This window comes from Neovison vison, chromosome 2 (genome assembly GCF_020171115.1).
Source record: "Neovison vison isolate M4711 chromosome 2, ASM_NN_V1, whole genome shotgun sequence".
Lineage (NCBI taxonomy): Eukaryota > Metazoa > Chordata > Mammalia > Carnivora > Mustelidae > Neogale > Neogale vison.
Window position 1 is genome coordinate 11,228,130 of NC_058092.1, and position 18,338 is coordinate 11,246,467.

Below are 18,338 nucleotides of genomic sequence, written 5' to 3' on the forward strand. Positions count from 1 at the left end.
GTAGTTCAAAAACACAAAGTTCAACAGTAATGCTTCTTAGAAACCGTACAGAACTGGTAAGGATTATTTATTTATCGTTTAATTTTTTATTTTTTATTAACATATAATGTATTATTAGTAGTATTAGGGTACAGGTCTGTGAATCGTCAGGCTTACGCACTTCACAGCACTCAACATAGCACATACCCTCCCCAGTGTCCATAACCCAGCCACCCTATCCCTACCCTCCACCCATCAACCCCCAGTTTGTTTTGTGAGATTAAGCGTCTCTTACTGTTTGTCTCCCTCCCGATCCCATCTTACTTCATTTTTTCCTTCCCCACCCCTCCAAACCCCCTACATTGCCTCTCAGATTCCTCATATCAGGGGGATCAGATGATAATTATCTTTCTCTGATTCACTTATTTCGCTCAGCATAACACCCTCTAGTTCGATCTGTATCATTGCAAATGGCAGTATTTCATTTCTTTTGATGGCTGCATAGTATTCCATTGTATATATACACCACATCTTCTTTATCCATTCATCTGTTGATGGACATCTAGGCTCTTTCCGTAGTTTGGCTATTGTGGACATTGCTGCTATAAACATTCGGGTCCCTGTGCCCCTTCGGATCACTACATTTGTATCTAAATACCCAGTAGTGCGATTGCTGGGTCGTAGGGTAGCTCTATTTTCAACTTTTTGAGGAACCTCCATGCTCTTTTCCAGAGAGGCTGTACCAGCTTGCATTCCCACCAACAGTAAGGAGGGTTCCCCTTTCTCCACATCCTCACCAGCATCTGTCGTTTCCTGACATGTTAATTTTAGCTGTTCTGACTGGTGTGAGGTGGTATCTCATTGTGGTTTTGATTTGTATTTCCCCGATGCTGAGTGATGTGGAGCATTTTTTCATGTGTCTGTTGGCCATCTGGATGTCTTCTTTGCAGAAATGTCTGTTCATGTCCTCTGCCCATTTCTTGATTGGATTATTTGTTCTTTGGGTGTTTTGTTTGATAAGTTCTTTACAGATTTTGGATACTAGCCCTTTATCTGAATGTCGTTTGCAAATATCTTCTTGGTAAGGATTATTTAAAAAGCTGGGAATGACGAAAACAAAAACCAGGATAGTAGTGAAGGTTGGAGAAGTCATTTAGTTGTGATCAGTGGAAGATATAGGGGACTTATGCTCTTTCTGTTTCCTAACCTGGGAAGTAAATGCATTGATCTTGGTTCTATTATGCTTTATACTAGACACATTTCGTATACTCTTCTGTTTGTAAGATACACTTAAGAACAAGGGCACATGGATGGCTCAGTCAGTTGAGAGTTTGCCAGGGTGATCCCAGGGTGCTAGGTTCGAGTCCCAAGTTGGCTCCCTGCTCAGTGGAGTGCCTCCTTCTCCCTCTGTCCCTCCCCCAGCATGTATACAGGCACACTCTCTCTCAAAAAATAAATAGACCTTCTTTTTTTTTTTTTTTTTTTAAAGATTTTTATTTATTTATTGGACAGAGGGATCACAAGTAGGCAGAGAGGCAGGCGGAGAGAGAGGAGGAAGCAGGCTCCCCACTGAGCAGAGAGCCCGACGCAGGGCTTGATCCCAGCACCCCGGGATCACAACCCCAGCCGAAGGCAGAGGCCCAACGCACTGAGCCACCCAGGCACCCCAATAGACCTTCTTTTTAAAAAAGATATACTTAATAATAAAGTAATTATATATATATATATATATATATATATGTATGTATATAAAGCAAGAGGACTAATAAAGGAAAGAGGCAAAAGCAAGAGACTCCAGGCAAAGACAGGCATTGGTTTGTCTCAACTTTTGCAAATATAGACTTGATTATAACAGGCAGTAATAAACATTTTACTTTTTGGAGGTTAACTTGTGTACAGATTTTATTTCCCTTTTAATTCTTTTTTTTTTTTTTTTTTTTTTTTTTTATTTGACAGACAGAGATCACAAGTAGGCAGAGAGGCAGGCAGAGAGAGGGAGGGGGAAACAGACTCCCTGCTGAGCAGGGATTCTTCACTTGGGGCTCCATCCCGGGACCCTGAGATCATGACATGAACTGAAGGCAGAGGCTTAACCCACTGAGCCATCCAGGCGCCCCTTATTTCCCTTTTAGAAAGCCTTTTGTAAGTGTGTAGGAAGCAAGTGGTTAGTACTGGAGGAACTGATTCCCATCACCATCCTTAATGCCAGCTCTCCTTACCAACTGAACATGTGTCCTGATGGTATCCGGTATCAAGCCAGATATTCTGGGTGGTTCCACTCTATCCACTTTACAAGCTGGTGCCTTCATTGGCTTTCAAAGGATGGTTGCACTTACTGGATCTTCATACTTAACTCACCTGTTTCATGCTTTGCCTTGACTGTGACTGATAACAGGACACAAGGCCCAGAATGGTAGATACATTTCCAAAAGCTTGTGTGAGGCTTTTGAAGCAAAAATCAGTGACAATAAATAAGTAAGTAAGATTAAAATAAAAATCCGTAATCTCTTTTCTTAATGTGCTTTAGCTCAGGTTCAGATTGAAGGTGATTTCCTGGCGTGTTCGTTCTCTATACTTGAGGAGCAGCCCATGGACATGCTTCTGGGTCTGGACATGCTAAAGCGGCATCAGGTAATCAAGGGCTTTGCTTTTGTCTTGGGGTCGTCATTTCGTGTGTTACGCGGTTATCAGCACATCGTCTGCCTCGGTTGTGTATCCTGGAAAACTGAAAAGCCGTGGCTTCTCCAACCTGGAAAGGTCCTGAGTGGAGGATGTCATCATGCGTGGTTTGAAATTATGTATCAGTGGAAATAGAATATCTTCTTGTGAAATCTCTCTGAATCTTTTTTTTTCTCCCTCTGAATCTTTTTAATCTTGCCATCTGTTTGAGATTTATTTGGGCAATTTTATTCTTGTGTGTTATTTTTAATTTCTGATAGGAACTCAGGTAATTTTTGATAGGAGCTCAGGTAATTTTTGATGGGTTCGTAGGGATCTGGACAACACATGATTTTAATTTTTTTGAGCGGTGGGGGAGGGGCCAAAGGACAAGAGGAGGGACTCTTAAGCCGACCCGATGCCCAGCACAGAGCCTGATGCAGGGCTTAATCTCACAGCCCTGAGATCATGACCTGAGCCAAAGTCAAGAGTGAGACACTTAACTCACTGAGCCACAAAGTCTACCATGATGATGATGTTTCTGCTGCAAATACACATTTAGTCCCTACTCACTAGGCAGAAGAGCTGTGGGATTGAGGAAGGTATACGTGAGATGTTGGGAATGGAAATGCTTATTTAGTACAGGGAGAATGATTTCTGAATACATTAGCTTGCAGTGATACTTGTATTTCCTCTCTAAAGCCTAATAATTTGTTTAAACATAACCTCTTCTGATTGAAGATGCAGTTAGTGTCCACTGGGTAATAAGATTTTTCACAGCAGGATTTCCCATCTAGTCAATATTTTTATGTCACTAATACTCTTTTAAAAAAATTTTATTACTAAATTCCTATAAAACATTGCATTAATAGTCTAATTAAGGTGCAGAATTTTAAGTGGAAGGGATGAGTGAATGCATGTATTAATAAAACCCAGTTTTTTAACTTGTCACTGTTCTTGTCTGCTTGTTAGTCATGGTGTAGACCAGTATTCTCCAACTTGATAGATATAAAACATGTATGTGTGTACTGTGCTATGTCAAATACACAGATATACAGACAAAAAAAAAAGAGTAGCATAAGTATGAAACAAAGAACACTTGGGGCACCTGGGTGGCTCAGTGGGTTAAAGCCTCTGCCTTTGGCTCAGGTCATGATCTCAGGGTCCTGGGATCGAGCCCCACATCAGGGTCTCTGCTCAGCAGGAGGCCTGCTTCCTCCTCTCTCTCTGCCTGCCTCTCCATTTACTTGTGATCTGTCTGTCAAATAAATAAATAAATAATCTTAAAAAAAGAAAAAGAAGACTTTTGTAGAGATGGCTTTGCCCATATACCACTTTTGAGACCATTGGTATAGAGGTTAAATACAAGTTGTACTTGATGCAATAAGCAAAATGTAAATAGTAATGTAAATGTGAATGTATAAATAGTATGTCTCCGTTTTATGAGAAAATCACTTACGTGTTTCTAAGAAGTGGGGCTGCTGATTATGCCTGGCATGTTTCCAAATTTTTACAATGAACATGTATTACATTTAAGTTCAGAAATGAATAGAGCTTGGGTTAGATGAATAAGTAAACTGTGTCCTATGAAGAGGATTCTGCTGTAAACTTTTAAATGCTTAAAATATTTCAAGATGAAATAAAACTTAAATATTTAAATTCGTGATAATTTTTCTGCATGGCGTTTTATCCACTGTCCTCAGTCTTTGGTTTCTTCCTTCTAAGTGTTCCATTGACCTCAAGAAAAATGTGCTCGTGATCGGCACCACCGGCTCTCAGACCACCTTCCTCCCCGAGGGAGAGTTACCGGAGTGTGCCCGGTTGGCATACGGGGCAGGGCGAGAGGACGTGCGGCCAGAGGAGATTGCAGACCAGGAACTAGCAGAAGCTCTTCAAAAGTCCGTAGAGGACGCAGGTATCTGCAGCGGCCAAGCTCTTGAATGGCTTTTCTTGTTACTACTGGTCTGTGGGCAGGGGAGGGTGGAGTTTCAGAGGGATAGGGGCCTTTCCCGTTTCTAATCCGTGTCATCGTGCTGTCATGGATGTGTTCCTTGTTCTCTCACCACCTCCTCCTATCTCTGAATCCAGGAAAGGAAACCTCGGTGTTTAGACAGACCCATTGCTGTGTCACTAGGTAGGTGCATCAGGGAGTTACTTGCTTAGGCACATTTTGGTAGGCTTCCTAATAAATCTTGTTTCTTTTTTTTTTTAAAGATTTTATTTATTTATGTGATAGAGACATAGCAAAAGAGGAAACACAAGCAGCGGGGAGTAAGAGAGGGAGAAGCAGGCTTCCCCCTGTGCAGGGAGCTCGATGCGGGGCTCGATCTCAGGACCCTGGGATCATGCCCTGAGCCGAAGGCAGACGCTTAACAACTAAGCCACCCCAGCGCCCCTTGTTTGTTTTTTCCTGACAAAAATTACTACAGGAGCGCCTGGCTGGCTCAGTCAGTTGAACGTCTGACTCTTGATCTCAGTGCAAGTCTTGATCTCAGGGTTGTGAGTTCAAGCCCCACATTGGGCTTCATGCTGGGTATGGAGTCTACTTTAAAAAAGAAAAAAAATACAGTAATCAGACATTTCCTTTCGAGTTTTACAGTTTCCCTGAAAATTATTTTTCCTTTTCTTGGGCCCATGTCCTTTGAACTGTAGCATTGTCGTGGTGACTGAGCAGTCCGTGGTGACTGAGCAGTCCTGACCTCTTTAATATCTACTGAAAGTGCTGCCACCATAGAGGAACTGACGACAAAGACGCATAATTGAGCACTAATCAAACTACAGTGTTTATACTGTACTCTAATGAGATTGCACAGTGCGTTCTTGGGCCAAATTAGAACAGTGGATCAGCTGTTGACATGGGGATACCTAATCATGTTCTCATAAGTCTCAATTGTCGTGGCTTGTTTAAATCTAAGACCAAGTCAAGTTTTCTGGGCTAAATGGAAGAACACATTTTTGCTGAAATCTACCTCCATGGCAAAATTGTTCCCCATCTTTTATAAAACAGTGACTCTGGGATACATTTTCTAGAAGCTGAAGAGAATTAACTTTCAAGGTGGGGTTATTTTAAAGTCTTGAGCTGTAATCATTCATCAGTGACTACTACCATGTGCTGTGTTTTCTGGTATAGTAAAATGTATTAGAGCTACAAGTCCGGGAAATAGCTGTTCTCTAACAACAAAAAAGATAGGATCTTTACAAAATAAACAACCAGATTTTGCCAGTGTTTTCACTTAGAGAACACCCTGAGGTCTAGACCTGAGCCTCTTTAAAATGGGTGTGGCTTGCAGACAGTTTTCCAAGCCGGCCTTGTTCTTAATACACTCCACTACACCTTCTGGCACCTTTGAATTTTATATGTAAAGTACAGCTCTGGTTGTGACTTAACTTTTGCAGGAGGGGAGAATTCTGAACAAGACAGAGACTAAATTAATAGTTTCAGTCTTCCCTGCAAGGCAAGCTTGACTGGGTTTGACATACCCACTTAGAAGCTTTTACCTGTTCCAGTAACTTGTCAGCTTAGTCATAATACTGGGTATTCATAAAATGAAGGTGTATTACCATATTGTGAAATCTGTTTTTCCCCCACAGTTTGGTGTTTTTATTTGAGAAGCACTAGCTGATGATAGCGATGCTTTCTAACCTACTAACAGTTACCCTCTTTGGGTAATTACCTTCTTAAAATAAAAAGTTTAGGAAATTAAAATAGAAACCATGGGTATTTTCAGGCATAGTGAAGGGAATGTGCCAACTGAAGAGACTACAAGGAGGAGTGCCTGGCTGGCTCAGTCAGTAGACTGTGAAAATTCCTGATCTCGGGGTCATGAGTTTGAGACCCATGTTGGGCTTAGAGATTACTTTAAGGATATTAAAAGCAAAATAAAAAAATTAAAACATTTTTTAAAAGGATTTAAAAATGGGTTTTGTGCCCATGTGCTGTTTTTGTTAGGATATGTGGCTCGTGCTAATTTTTGTAATGTTTAAATAGTGAAATAATTCTATGTCAGGTCCTGTTTGTTTAGAACACCGTCTTGCCAGTATCCTCAAAATCAAAACTCTGGACATAGTAGGTGAAAGTATTTTTGTTAAAAACTGTTTCTTTCGTGGGTCCTTACACCAGAGTGTCTTTATCTTTTCTATCAGTGGGACAATAAACCCGGATAGGAGCTGTATCTAATATATCTTCTAAAAACTGGCTGCAAGAGAGCCCAGGATAATCCATTTTGAGTTGTTTTTCTTCTAAAAATCTCGTCTGAGAAGGAAATTTGGGAAGTGACAGTTACACATGTTCGCTCACCTTTGGAGATTTCCATGCCGTGTGATCCCATCTCTGAGTGTGTTCTCCACCCGTCCCACATGTCTACCCATGAATTCCATGTGTGTGGGTGTGTGAAGTTCATTTCTTTCCAAGTTCTATTGAAAAATCTGTTGAAGTTGACACATTGCTTTATGTATTGTGAGAGAATTAAACCAGCCAGACTACGGAAACATTCCCCAAGCTTGACTCTACCAGTTCCTGATTGTAACGGTGGCAGAGGAATGGAGACAAAACCCTGCATGCTGTGTGGTTTGCATTGTTAACCCAAGTTTGCTTGTCTGTTTCCTAATTCAAACAGAGCGTCAGAAGCCATGATGCATGTAGTGTGTGTGTACTGCAGCTGGAGTGGGCCCCAGACCAGGTATTTATAGACACCACGTTAAGCCTTCCATCCAGTTATCGTCTGTGGTCTGAAAGTCTCTGTATCTGCAGCAGTTTTGGAATTTAGCTTCTGCCATCCATTTCACCTTGTTTAATCTGGTTACAACTAGCCTGTATATGCATCTGTGTGTTGGCACACGTACATATCTGAGCACAATTTCCTATGCAAAGTCTTCTCAGCCATCGGAACAGCCCAGGGAGGGGAGGGAGATCCCAGGAAAAACAGGGCCCATCTGGCCATGGTGAATATATCAGATCAAGAATGTCAGCACCGCAGCATATTGTCATTGGGGATGACTGCACCATCGGGTTTCGTGAGTCCATGTCTTTGGAAAACCTGAAAAGTTCTTTTTTCCTAGCACTGCACACGGCCACCTAGAGGTAGAGACAGGTAGAAATTGCCAGTCCACTGTGGAAGAAATGGAAGCCTAGACCAGCTGACTTGTCTAGCGACACAGGTTCACTGATGCGGGCAGGATTAAGGTTTTATTCTCCCAGAAAGAAGAGCCAAATGTCAGCTCTAGCCTGACAGATTCTCTCCCGGAGGCGCTGCGCCCCCCATCTCCCTGGAGAGTAAATCTGGGAGACGGCAGCCTGGGCACCCCGGCTGATTTCTCAAGAGGAAGAAAGACAGTCTTTCTTTAAACTCCCAACCTGGGACTTCATAGGGCTTTACAGGCTGGTTGTAATTAGATACCTAGCACTCAGTTTCTTCTTTTTTTTCCTTTTTCCTTACAAAGGTGGGGTAAAGTAGGCACGGTTTAAATTCGTCTTAATATCCATTGTCCTCATCCCCTTCTACCCTTTAGTACTGACCCAGTGCTCCCCTACAGTTAGGACTTAGGCCAGTGAGACCGACCATCTCGGCTACAGGAGGACTGTGTGCTGCTTTCCTAGTGAGTACCAGACACCTGGAGGCCACGTTCTCCTGACCTCGTGCAGTTGTCCTCAGTGGCATGCCGGTGCCTGGAGGCCGGTACCATATCCCCCAGGCCACTCACACGGACACTGGGCGGTAACGCATCTTCTCTGTCAGCATTAATTCACAATTGAACCTCCTTCAGTCAGCCTTAGAGATTGAGAAAGAAAACTAATCGCCATTCACCTTTAAGCTAGAAGATTGTTTTGCAAGAAGTCAGTAACTTCTGACATAGTGAGTGCTTTATCTGCTCGTGCTATGAACCATTGTCATGACTGAGAGCTTTTCGAATCCTAACTGGATTGCTTCATGACCTCCGAAGATCAGACGCCCCCACACTGGATGTTAATCAGCATGAAGCATTTGAGTCACATCTGCCTTGATAGATTATATTGTGGAAGTAATTTTTGTTACCAACCTCTGACATTTAATTAAAGATCTTACAGTAATTGTGTGGAGGTCAATGTTTAACTGGATTGGTGGCGAAGGCGGTTAGAGTTCATGATTAACGGTGTCATGAGGTGCTTGAGCCTGCCTTCCTGGGAGCACTCGGTCCGTTGCGGTCTGTCTAAATTGTCCTTGCCTGGTGAAAATGGTGAAAAACTGTTCCCAACTCTCTCCCTCCACTGCCAGGCCCACCCCTACCATGCCCTTAAACTACTTAGATGTTCTCACTTAGTTGTACTTTGCTAACCTGATAAAGTAACTGATCATCCTTTCTAAAGTTGCCCTATTTGGTAAGGTGATGATTGGACTTAATATGTTTGACCTTTAGTTTTATTTTTGTTCTTTGCCTCCACGCTGACGTAGTTGTATCCTGATTTTCAGGAAGTTTGGATAGAAATGAATTAAATAGAATGTTTCTCTTTCTTTTGGAGATTCCCAAGCATATTCTCCTTTCTTGTTACAATTCCTGCTCTGTTCCAGATATACCTGGACTTAGACTTGTCATTTAGAACCTTCCTGTTCATATTGGGAACACCGGAAGTGCATTGACATGAGAATCGTCCCAGTGTAGAGATCCTCAAAATTCATAATATGCTTAAGAATCACCTGAGAAGCTTATTGAAAATGCAGATTCATGAGAATGCAGTAAACCTTGGGTTTACTCGCAAGGATGGGTACCCCAGAATGTGCACGCTTAGCAGACCGCCCAGGTGATTCCAGGGCAAGTGATAGAACACACTTGGAAAAACTCTAGACGTTCTAGAGTTCTGAACTCTCCAAGAATAAAGACGTATCAATATCCCTCAGATTTGCACTAACCCAGCTACTATGTGAACTTTTATTAATGGTACTTAAAGAAAAATACTGAATTCAAGTGCACATGTTTTATTAAGAACGTACCTACCTCTTACTCTGATGCTGTGATGTTCAATTGTCTACCGCAGTGAGAATGATTTTGTATAAGTCTGTGAATATAAGGCAGACCCAGCTTTAAGGACCTGATTTTGTTCTGTCCTGTTTAGATTTGTATCATCCGATAATTCAGTGGCCTTTGTAACTGGCTGATTAATCTCCTTTCCTTTTTGTTCCATATAGAGAAAAGCGGTAAAGAAACTACCTCACTGGGAATGTCATCATTACCAACTTCAGATGGATGCAACCATCCAGCCCATCCTTTAGGACAGAGTCCTGAGATTGGTAATCCTATGAGTCTTGCTCACTCTGTCTCTGCTTCAGTCTGCCCTATCAAGCCCAGTGACCCCGACAGCATCGAACCTAAAGCTGTGAAGGCTTTGAAGGCTTCAGCTGAATTCCAGATAACCTCTGAAAAGAAAGAACAACTTCCTCTCCAGGATCTTCCTGATAGTGCTTCTTCAGCAGACCACAGTCCAGCCCTGCCTTTGCAGAATTCCTCCGAAGAAGCCATCGTTGCTGATAACACAGAGAAATCTGCTGAAAGAAGCACCCAGGGCCCGAGATCTCATCTCCACACAAGACAGCAAGGTAGTGTACCTGTCACAACCACTAGGGTGCAAGAACCACGGGGGCTTCTAGGTGGGAAGGGTCGGCATCCAGAAAATCAGAACCTGCCTCAGGTGAGTGGCCTTCGGCGGCACAAGGAACCAGGGAATGAACAGCATGGGGCTGGACAACAGAATGTTCTAAATGACCAAGAACATCTCTGTAACACAGAGGACTCTGAGCTTGTTGGAGAAAGGCAACAGAATCAGCAAAGAAGTGTTGATTTGGAAACAGCAGTGGAAGGAGACGGGCTACAACAGAATGTGGACCTTCCGGGTACAGAAGAAAATACTCTACCTTCAGGGTGCTTTGGTTGCTCGAATTCGGAAACACTTATGGAAGTAGATACGGTTGATGAATCCCTCGTCGCTCTGTGTAATTCCGCACACGGTCAGCAGGCTGGTGTCAGGGACATTGGGGCATCTGCTCTCAGCTTAGATAATCCCTTGATGGAAGTGGAACCATCAAAATGTAACCCTTCGTCTGAAATTTTGAGTAATTCCATTTGCACTCAGGATTTACAGCTCCCAGACAGTAACACTGAAATGTCTGGAACAGGTAAAGAAGATGGGGATTGCTCCCCCTCTTTAAGTCTCTGTGGCAGTTGTCAGCCCTCTGTGGAGTCTGCGGAGGGATCCTGCTCATCTCTAACAGTAGCCTTGAAGGAACTCCATGAACTTCTGGTCATTAGTAATAAACCAGCTTCAGAAAATACATCTGGGGAAGTTATCTGTCAGTCTGAAATGGTAACCGAGGGCCAAACAGTTATTAAGGACCTTTCTGAAAGATGGACCCAAAGTGAGCATCTTACAGTTACCCAGAATGAAGAGAGTTCACAAGTCACCTTTCATCAGACCATATCTGTATCGGTGAGGGCAGAGAAGTTACCAGATGCTTCAGCTGTTGCTGGAGTAGATGCAGTCGAAAGTATTACCGTTGGGGATCCGGGCGATGGCCTAGTAACGGGTAAGGAAAGTGACCCCGAGTCCAGGGAATCCAGAAGAGGGAGCAGCTCTGCCACTCTGGCCTCCACTAAAACGTCTGATCAGTCACGCTGCACCTTAGGTGTGGACATTCCCCCCAAACTCGTAGCAGGCGAGGAGGATGCAGTCAGTCTCACTTGCGAGCAAACGAAGTATGAAACCAGTTTCATACTGGTTGAAGATTTGGGTCAGGGCACACAGAAGCCAGTGCCAGACAGGCCAGAGACCAGAGAAGACGTCAGTCCCGAAGCTGCAGAGCCACGTCTTGAATTGGAACCACCTCCCGGCCAGCCGTCAGCAAGTCCCTCCATTCTTTCACCATTAATTTTTCCCGCCGCAGACATTGACCGCATTCTCCGTGCCGGCTTCACTTTGCAGGAAGCTCTTGGGGCTTTGCATCGAGTTGGTGGAAATGCAGACCTTGCACTTCTTGTTTTGCTAGCAAAGAACATTGTAGTTCCTACATAACCATGGAGCAGGAGGCTAGACCGTACTCCATTCCCTTCAAAAAAGCTATACACACACGTACACACTCGCCACATATACAGTATATGTAGAAACCTGCAAGCAGAATGTTGAGCCAGATTTTTTTTAAAGATTTTTTTCGGCCAAAGTAACTTATCTCTTGTCTGATGAATTTGTCTATTCTCTTTGTTAAAATTTGGGCCTTTTTAAATGTATTGGCAGTATGTGCATACAAAAGCTTTTTATTATCATTAAGATGATGTATTCTGGAATAAAATTGATGGTTTTGTGTATAGCATACCATTTTAGAATGAGAGTGAATGCTTTAAAAAGCAGAAGCCATGAAAAATCCCACCACCCGTGCAGCTAAAAGCAGATCAACTTCCCGTTTTGGCTGTGTCTGTGCTGTAGGCAAGGTATGGCTTGTCTCAGTTGTCCATTTGCAAACTGGATCACACGGTTTGGTGTTTGGAATTACACTTAGTGCTCTGTGTATTGATGATTCATCAGTTACGACAGGAAATTGAAGGATAATGGAATGATATTTCCTAGAGTGGTATGTTTTTATTCGTGTGATTAGGATTTGACCTTTTTATGGAATGACATGGGAGGGTTTGGAGCTTGGGCTGCTTTGTGCATCATAGGCTGCTGCATGGATTGCCAAGTGTTTGGGGTGGGGCTCTGTGAGGGGTGGGGAAGTCCGCATCGGAGTGAAACATGGTGCTACCCAGACAGGAAAGGGAAGAGTCTGTAATTCCATTTGCAAATGTCTTGGTTAGGCTTCAAGAATCACGAGTGCAAAATGGCCGAGAAACACTGGAATTGACTAGAGGGAGGGTTTGTTAGCATGTTACTGATCACCCCTCAACCCTTAGTGATGGTGATGAACTTAAAGATCACTAGTGGGTTGATCGCCAGCAGTTGATTTCCTTTCGAAGCTCATCTACTAGGAACTTCTTCTAAAGCTCAGGTTGAGCTGTGATCTGAATGGACTATTGCAAAGCGGGATAACCTTGTCACTGGTTCACCTTGGTGCTTGGAATGGTCAGTCTCTGTGTTAATGTCCTTCATGGCACCGGAAATAGCAACTGCAGTTTCTGACTGAAGTGGCCTTGGTAGAGATTTCCATCCCTTTCTTTCCTCAGGAGTTTCTTTTTTAAAGCAAGATGTGTCATATTTGTGTTTACCATGTCAAGGTAGAGTGGGGCATAGTATATAGATGTATTTATTGTGGCCTTTTTTTATATGAGGACTAGCCCTCGGAAACCATTGTCCTGTGGGCCCCACTGTGCAATAATCCTACTGGATAGATTTTAGGTAGTTTTTCCTGGAAAATAAACTCTCTTATGTACCTAGCAGGAATCTGAAATCTTGGTTTTACTGAAAAGAATTTTGAGAACGACTCCCGATTCCAAGTTGTAGTTCGTAACGTGTTCAAAACAGATGTTTTGAAAGGGTGATTCGTGATTTTGTCTGAAGTCTTACTCTCTCTGGAAGTTTATTCTTTCCCTCAAAATTCGAGTCATTGAGCACAATCAGAGTGGAGGCTCTTATCTCAGGAGTTTTTGAAATTTTAATTTGGGGGGGGCGCTTAGAGACGTTTCTCTTCTACCCTATTCCGTCTTCTTTACCTTTGCTGCGATGTGTGTGTGTGTGTGTGTGTGTGTGATGAGACTTAGTGATGTGTTGGAAAGTCACGCAGATTCATCATGACCCTCTGAGTTGAGATGGTTGACAGAAGGAGTTGTGGTTTTACTGTTTTCCAGAGGGCGCTTAGAACAGGGGGTCAGCCAGGTGGTCTTGACATGTTCTTTTAGACAATTACATGTTGCAGACCCTTTTTTGCCTGCCCCACACCAAAGACATAAGATGCACTAGGAAACTGCATGTAGGATTTCTGTCAACCGACTCTTAGAGCTGTGATTGTAATTAAGTAGTTGGTGCTATGATTGAAGCAAAATCCAGTAGCAATGCAGCAGCCCCTGTATTTGCTTTATGGGTGGAAATTGGGAATTTACTCTAAGCTTATAAATCTTTAAGTGGGATTGGTGAGAGGTCGGGGAAGTTCTCGGTGACAACAGACTCCTAAAAGGCCTCTGCGTGAAGCTGGGCCTCCTAGTCTTCTGTCTGGGCAGTGGCGCGCTGCTCAGAGGTAAGGCCACTCCGTTTTTACAGTGCAGAGATTTGGGTGGGATATAGAATATCAGCCCAGAAAAGGTTTTATTATAATAGCTTTTTACATATGTATATTTATTTTTAGGAGAAAATTGAATAGGCCTATAGTTGTACACATATTCTTGTTAGGAGTCCTTTGAATGAATGAGCTGAACCCACTTGCCAAATATCCTTGTCCTTTGTCATCATTTATTTTTCAACGTATAATTGCTTTCGATTTTTCAAAACCGTATTTCCTGCTCCATCATTTGTATGAAAGTGAAGTCGTCGACATTGTTAGGATTTTGAATCATTCTTAAATTTTGCAGTTCTTAAAACACAAAGGGAATTAAGGAACATGACACTAGTGAACCTTCATGGTCAGATTTACTGAAAGTGCAGAAATTCAGGGTGCCCGGCTGGCTCAGTCGGAAGAACGTGCGACTCTCGATCTCACGGTCGTGAGTTAGAGCCTCACGCTGGGTGTAGGGATGACTTTAAAAAAAAAAAAAGACTTATTTTAATAAGTGAATAAATTCAAGATTAACTTCTCTTAAAATAAGATAAAATCATCGTGAGCTCCTCTGGTTGCCAACAAAACTGATACTGGTCAGTCCTAGACAGTAATGGGCCACTTTACTGGACAGCTGCTTTGCCACGACCAGTCATGGACGCGTCTGTGGTCAGCGCTCCCCTTCAACGGTGGTCTCTGTTCATTCACCAAAGAGAGAAGAAGATTGTCCTGTATGACTTTCTGTGGTTGACCCTCAGTCGATTGGGGCGTGTAGCAGTGTGCTTGGTAACCAGACAGCTAATGGCTAGCCTGTAGGTTTTGCCCACTGGAGCTGATAAAAATGATTTCCAAACTTGTACCTGTGTAGGCCTCCTGACATCAGCCGTTGCCTTCATCCTACATGTAGGGCCTTAGCCATTAACATAAAAAGATAACCAGTTGCTTGGCAAAGAGAACTGGATAGATGGTAGATGGGGGGGTGTTAAAATTGTTCTGCCTCGGAGCCTCTGAAACCTCCCAGAGCTCCTTGTCTCCATATGTACTAAAGGAAGACACAACCCGTGTGTTTTTTCCCCCAAAGCATGTCTCCAGCAAGAGAAGGTTGCGTAAAAATGGAAAGGTACATGAGACTCTGTGTCACCGATTTTATGATAACTAGTTAAAATGGAACCTGCCTGTTCCTCCTTAGCACAGCTTTCTATCTCTAGTAAAAGCCATAAAAACTTGGTTGGTTTAACCAGCAGCTCATGTGTATATAGACATGTGTGACTGACAAATATTCTACAGTTAATTTTACATAGACTGAAAAGCAAACAATTTTTGTATCTGCAGCTCTGTTCTCCACTTATGGTGGCTTTTATCCCACCATGTATATAAAAACAGCCTTGCAAATAACTGGCCAGGAAAGTTACAGTGCATTCGGACTTCCTTTTCCTACCTGTTTGCCACTTCTAATGAGCGCAAGCAGGAGAATTGAACTGCAGTGTCTTTCAAACCTGTTACCACTGGTGACTTACCCTAAGAAAAGCTGATTAGATTATGCATTCTTCCATTCTCTAGCACAAATACCAAAAAGCCAAATTTCTCCTTCGAATTTGGTGACTTAGTATAGTCTGCGGCTGAACTAGAAAGAAACAAGTTATTAGGAGTTTCCCTTCCCAGAAGATGGAATGTTAACCTTTTGTGTTAGGTGTTCCGTAAAATAAAAATAGCTTTTTTTCCTGAAAGAATTTAAAAACTCCAGTTCCTCTTAACAACAAAGTAAATTCGAAGTGTGTCCTTGAGAACTAGAAATGTAAAATCATGGCTTCAGTTCTATGCATTAGAGGCCTCTCAGTGTTTGGTGTTCCTAGGAGTTCAGTGAATAAATAATTTAGGGGTAAGCCTTTGATGTACTTGATTTTCTCTTGTGCCTTAGTTTCTCCAAATAGCAGAAGCATCACATTTTGGTGGGAAGTAAAAGTGAAAGTATTGGGGGGAACGTTTGCAAATGGCCTTCCTAGAGGTAGAGGCCATGCATGGAGGGGTCCTAAGATTCACCCTCATGGTTAATTCAGAATTACCCTGCACCAAATCTTTACAGACTTCCCTATATAGAAGAATGATAATAGGGCTTTTTTGCATCGGGAGTACCAAAAAATGGTTTCTAGATGTTTATCATGTTCTTTGTTGCCCTGTCTGTTTTGGGGTGGTTAAGACAGAGTTCGAGAAAATCTAACTGGTACTCTTGAAGGCTATACAGTATCAGTCTTTGAATACGACTTCATTGATTCATGGGGTTCCTGGCTGGCTCATTCGTTAGAACATGCAACTCTTGATCTTGGAATTGTGAGTTTGAGCCCCATGTTGGAGGTAGAGTTTACATTTAAAAATATATATATATATTGATTTATTCATCAAACATTAAGTGCCTGTGTGCCCAGTACTGGGGAGCAAGGAGATACAGGGGTGACTGAGTCAGATTGGAAGCCTGCCCTCGTGAACTTGTGTGTAGTAAGGAGACATGAAACAAATTTTAGCTCTAAGAGCAAGATCTGTTTTTGCCTATTAGCATGTTTTTGCCTATTTTCAAAGTCATATTAAAGTGATTGGGTTCAAAGTCAGAGATTGGGAAAATTGGGCTCAAAATGGAATTAGATGCTGTGATCCTAAAACTGCTCTAAAATTCTTTATTATTCTTTTTAATAATATCAGAAACCAACAAAAAAATGTTCTAACGTTTGATAGAAATCTGGGAAGAGACGGGCATAAACGCTGCCGGGGGACAGAGTTAGGGTAGATGTGCAAGTAAACGGGAGATGATCCCCCAATACGCACCATTGACAGTCAGCTTTCTTGCAGAATCCCCACTCCCCCTTTGATCACGGCTGCCCTGGGATGCTGACCATCTGGACCAACAGAACTTAGCAGAGGATCCTGGAGGATTTGCTGTTGTAAAGCAGCTGAGTGCAGGGTGTGGCGGTAGGGATCCAGAGCAGAAGATGTAGGAGCGGGGGGACCTGATGGTGGGCAGGACTGTTGACAAGAGGATTCCAGGCTCTACTGAATCTTGGACAGGCTAGCTCCATTAAAAGGACGTTCTTCAACCCCTTATTTAAAATGTCACCACATACATTGTAATCCTGAGGCATACAGGTAGAAGTTCTGGGCCTGCCTACTAGTGACTTCGGAGGCTTACAATTAGAGAACTCACAAGTTTATCAGCTCCATATTGGTGATTGGTAATCGAGACCCTGGGGGCTGTAAAAGGCGAGAGGGATCTAGCTGGTAAGCTTCAGGGCACAATCTTAAGGAATGAAATCTATGGAGAAAATGATTCAAGGATGTAGGAGTTAGAGAATGTTTCTTTTACCGAAAAAAGGCAGATGACAGAAGCCGGGGGGGGGGTGCGTAGAACACAAAATTAGAACTTCTGCAGAACCGTATTTCTTTAAATGTGTGCCGTATGAAGGTTTTCATTAGCCAACTTGGGAAAGGGGTGTGCTGGATGTTTTTTCCCCTGGGAAAATCGTTGTCAGTTGGGAAAAGATCATATTTACCAGGGGCTTGCTTTACACACAACCTTGAGTGAATGCGTCTGTGGCTTAAAGGAGGAGACCTCTCTCTCTCTCCTACCCCAGGCAGGCAGATCAGCCCGTTGGTGTCCAGATTCCTTCAGCCTGAGATGACCTGATGCTGTCCAGACTTTTTTTCTTCTCCCCAAATGCCCCGCAGCTTTCTGAGTTTCTGCCTCCTGTCTGAGATCTCTGTCTCTCTGAACGACTATATTCCTTTCTCTGTTCTCTCCATCATCCTTTTGAAATAGTGATGCCCTCAGAGCAGTTCAGCGTACCGATCATACTGCTTTCTTCACTGTGTACCTGCACTGAACATTGATTTGCTCATTTTTATTCAAAATCTCGTCGTCCTGGCAAGTTGGGCTAATGACCTTCGCTCTCGAGTAAGGTTTGTTTACCGGTTTTGTAGCCATATTTGGCAAATCTTAGCAAATAGAAACCCTTCTTCCCCCCCCCTTTGTTCTTGGAATTGCTCATGTATTGCTTTTCTGACTTTTCTTTAAGCTTTGAGACTACTGCATCTTTAAAAAACTAGGCAGATTGGCAAAATAGGCTTGCCAGTAGCTTAGTCACTCCCATAGTGCTTTGGTTTTGAGAGTTGGGAAAACTCTGAGAACTTAAGAGAACCAAACTCAGGAATCCCACTGTTGGCTGCACTGTGCCCTTGGTTTAGGTGCCGGACATAGGACCTGTCTGCAGCTGAGTGAACTAGATGCATTTGGATTTGAGTTTTTGTCACATACTGAAATGTTAAGTCAGCCCTAAATAATCGAAACACTTTATTTTTCTTTTTTTAATAGGAACTTTCTGAAGAAAAAAGTGATGTGTAAAACATTTGATATTTAAGACAATAAAGTTTTTATCATAAGACTCTCGTTTGATCAGTTTCTTTTGAGATGGTTACTTTAGTCCTCGGCTGTCTCCCTGCCCCTTTAAGTCACCT

General features: G+C 42.8%; 1 protein-coding gene and 1 non-coding gene across 4 annotated transcripts in view; both read left to right on the forward strand.

Moving 5' to 3' along the window:
* DDI2 (DNA damage inducible 1 homolog 2) overlaps positions 1-18,265 on the forward strand; it is a 44,589-nt gene extending 26,324 nt beyond the window's left edge. Inside the window, exons 7-9 of one of the 3 annotated variants that reach the window (XM_044237226.1) lie at positions 2,507-2,610; positions 4,363-4,552; positions 9,798-18,265. In XM_044237226.1, the coding sequence (XP_044093161.1) occupies positions 2,507-2,610; positions 4,363-4,552; positions 9,798-11,674 (2,171 nt within the window). In that variant the 3' untranslated portion in view covers positions 11,675-18,265. Of the gene's footprint in view, positions 1-2,506; positions 2,611-4,362; positions 4,553-7,253; positions 7,317-9,797 lie in introns of those variants that run through there. The other 2 variants (XM_044237228.1, XM_044237227.1) reach the window with 2 other exon arrangements.
* TRNAE-CUC lies at positions 14,239-14,311 on the forward strand. The gene has a single exon. It is a non-coding gene; the product is annotated as a tRNA-Glu (tRNA).
* Positions 18,266-18,338: the final 73 nt, after the last annotated feature.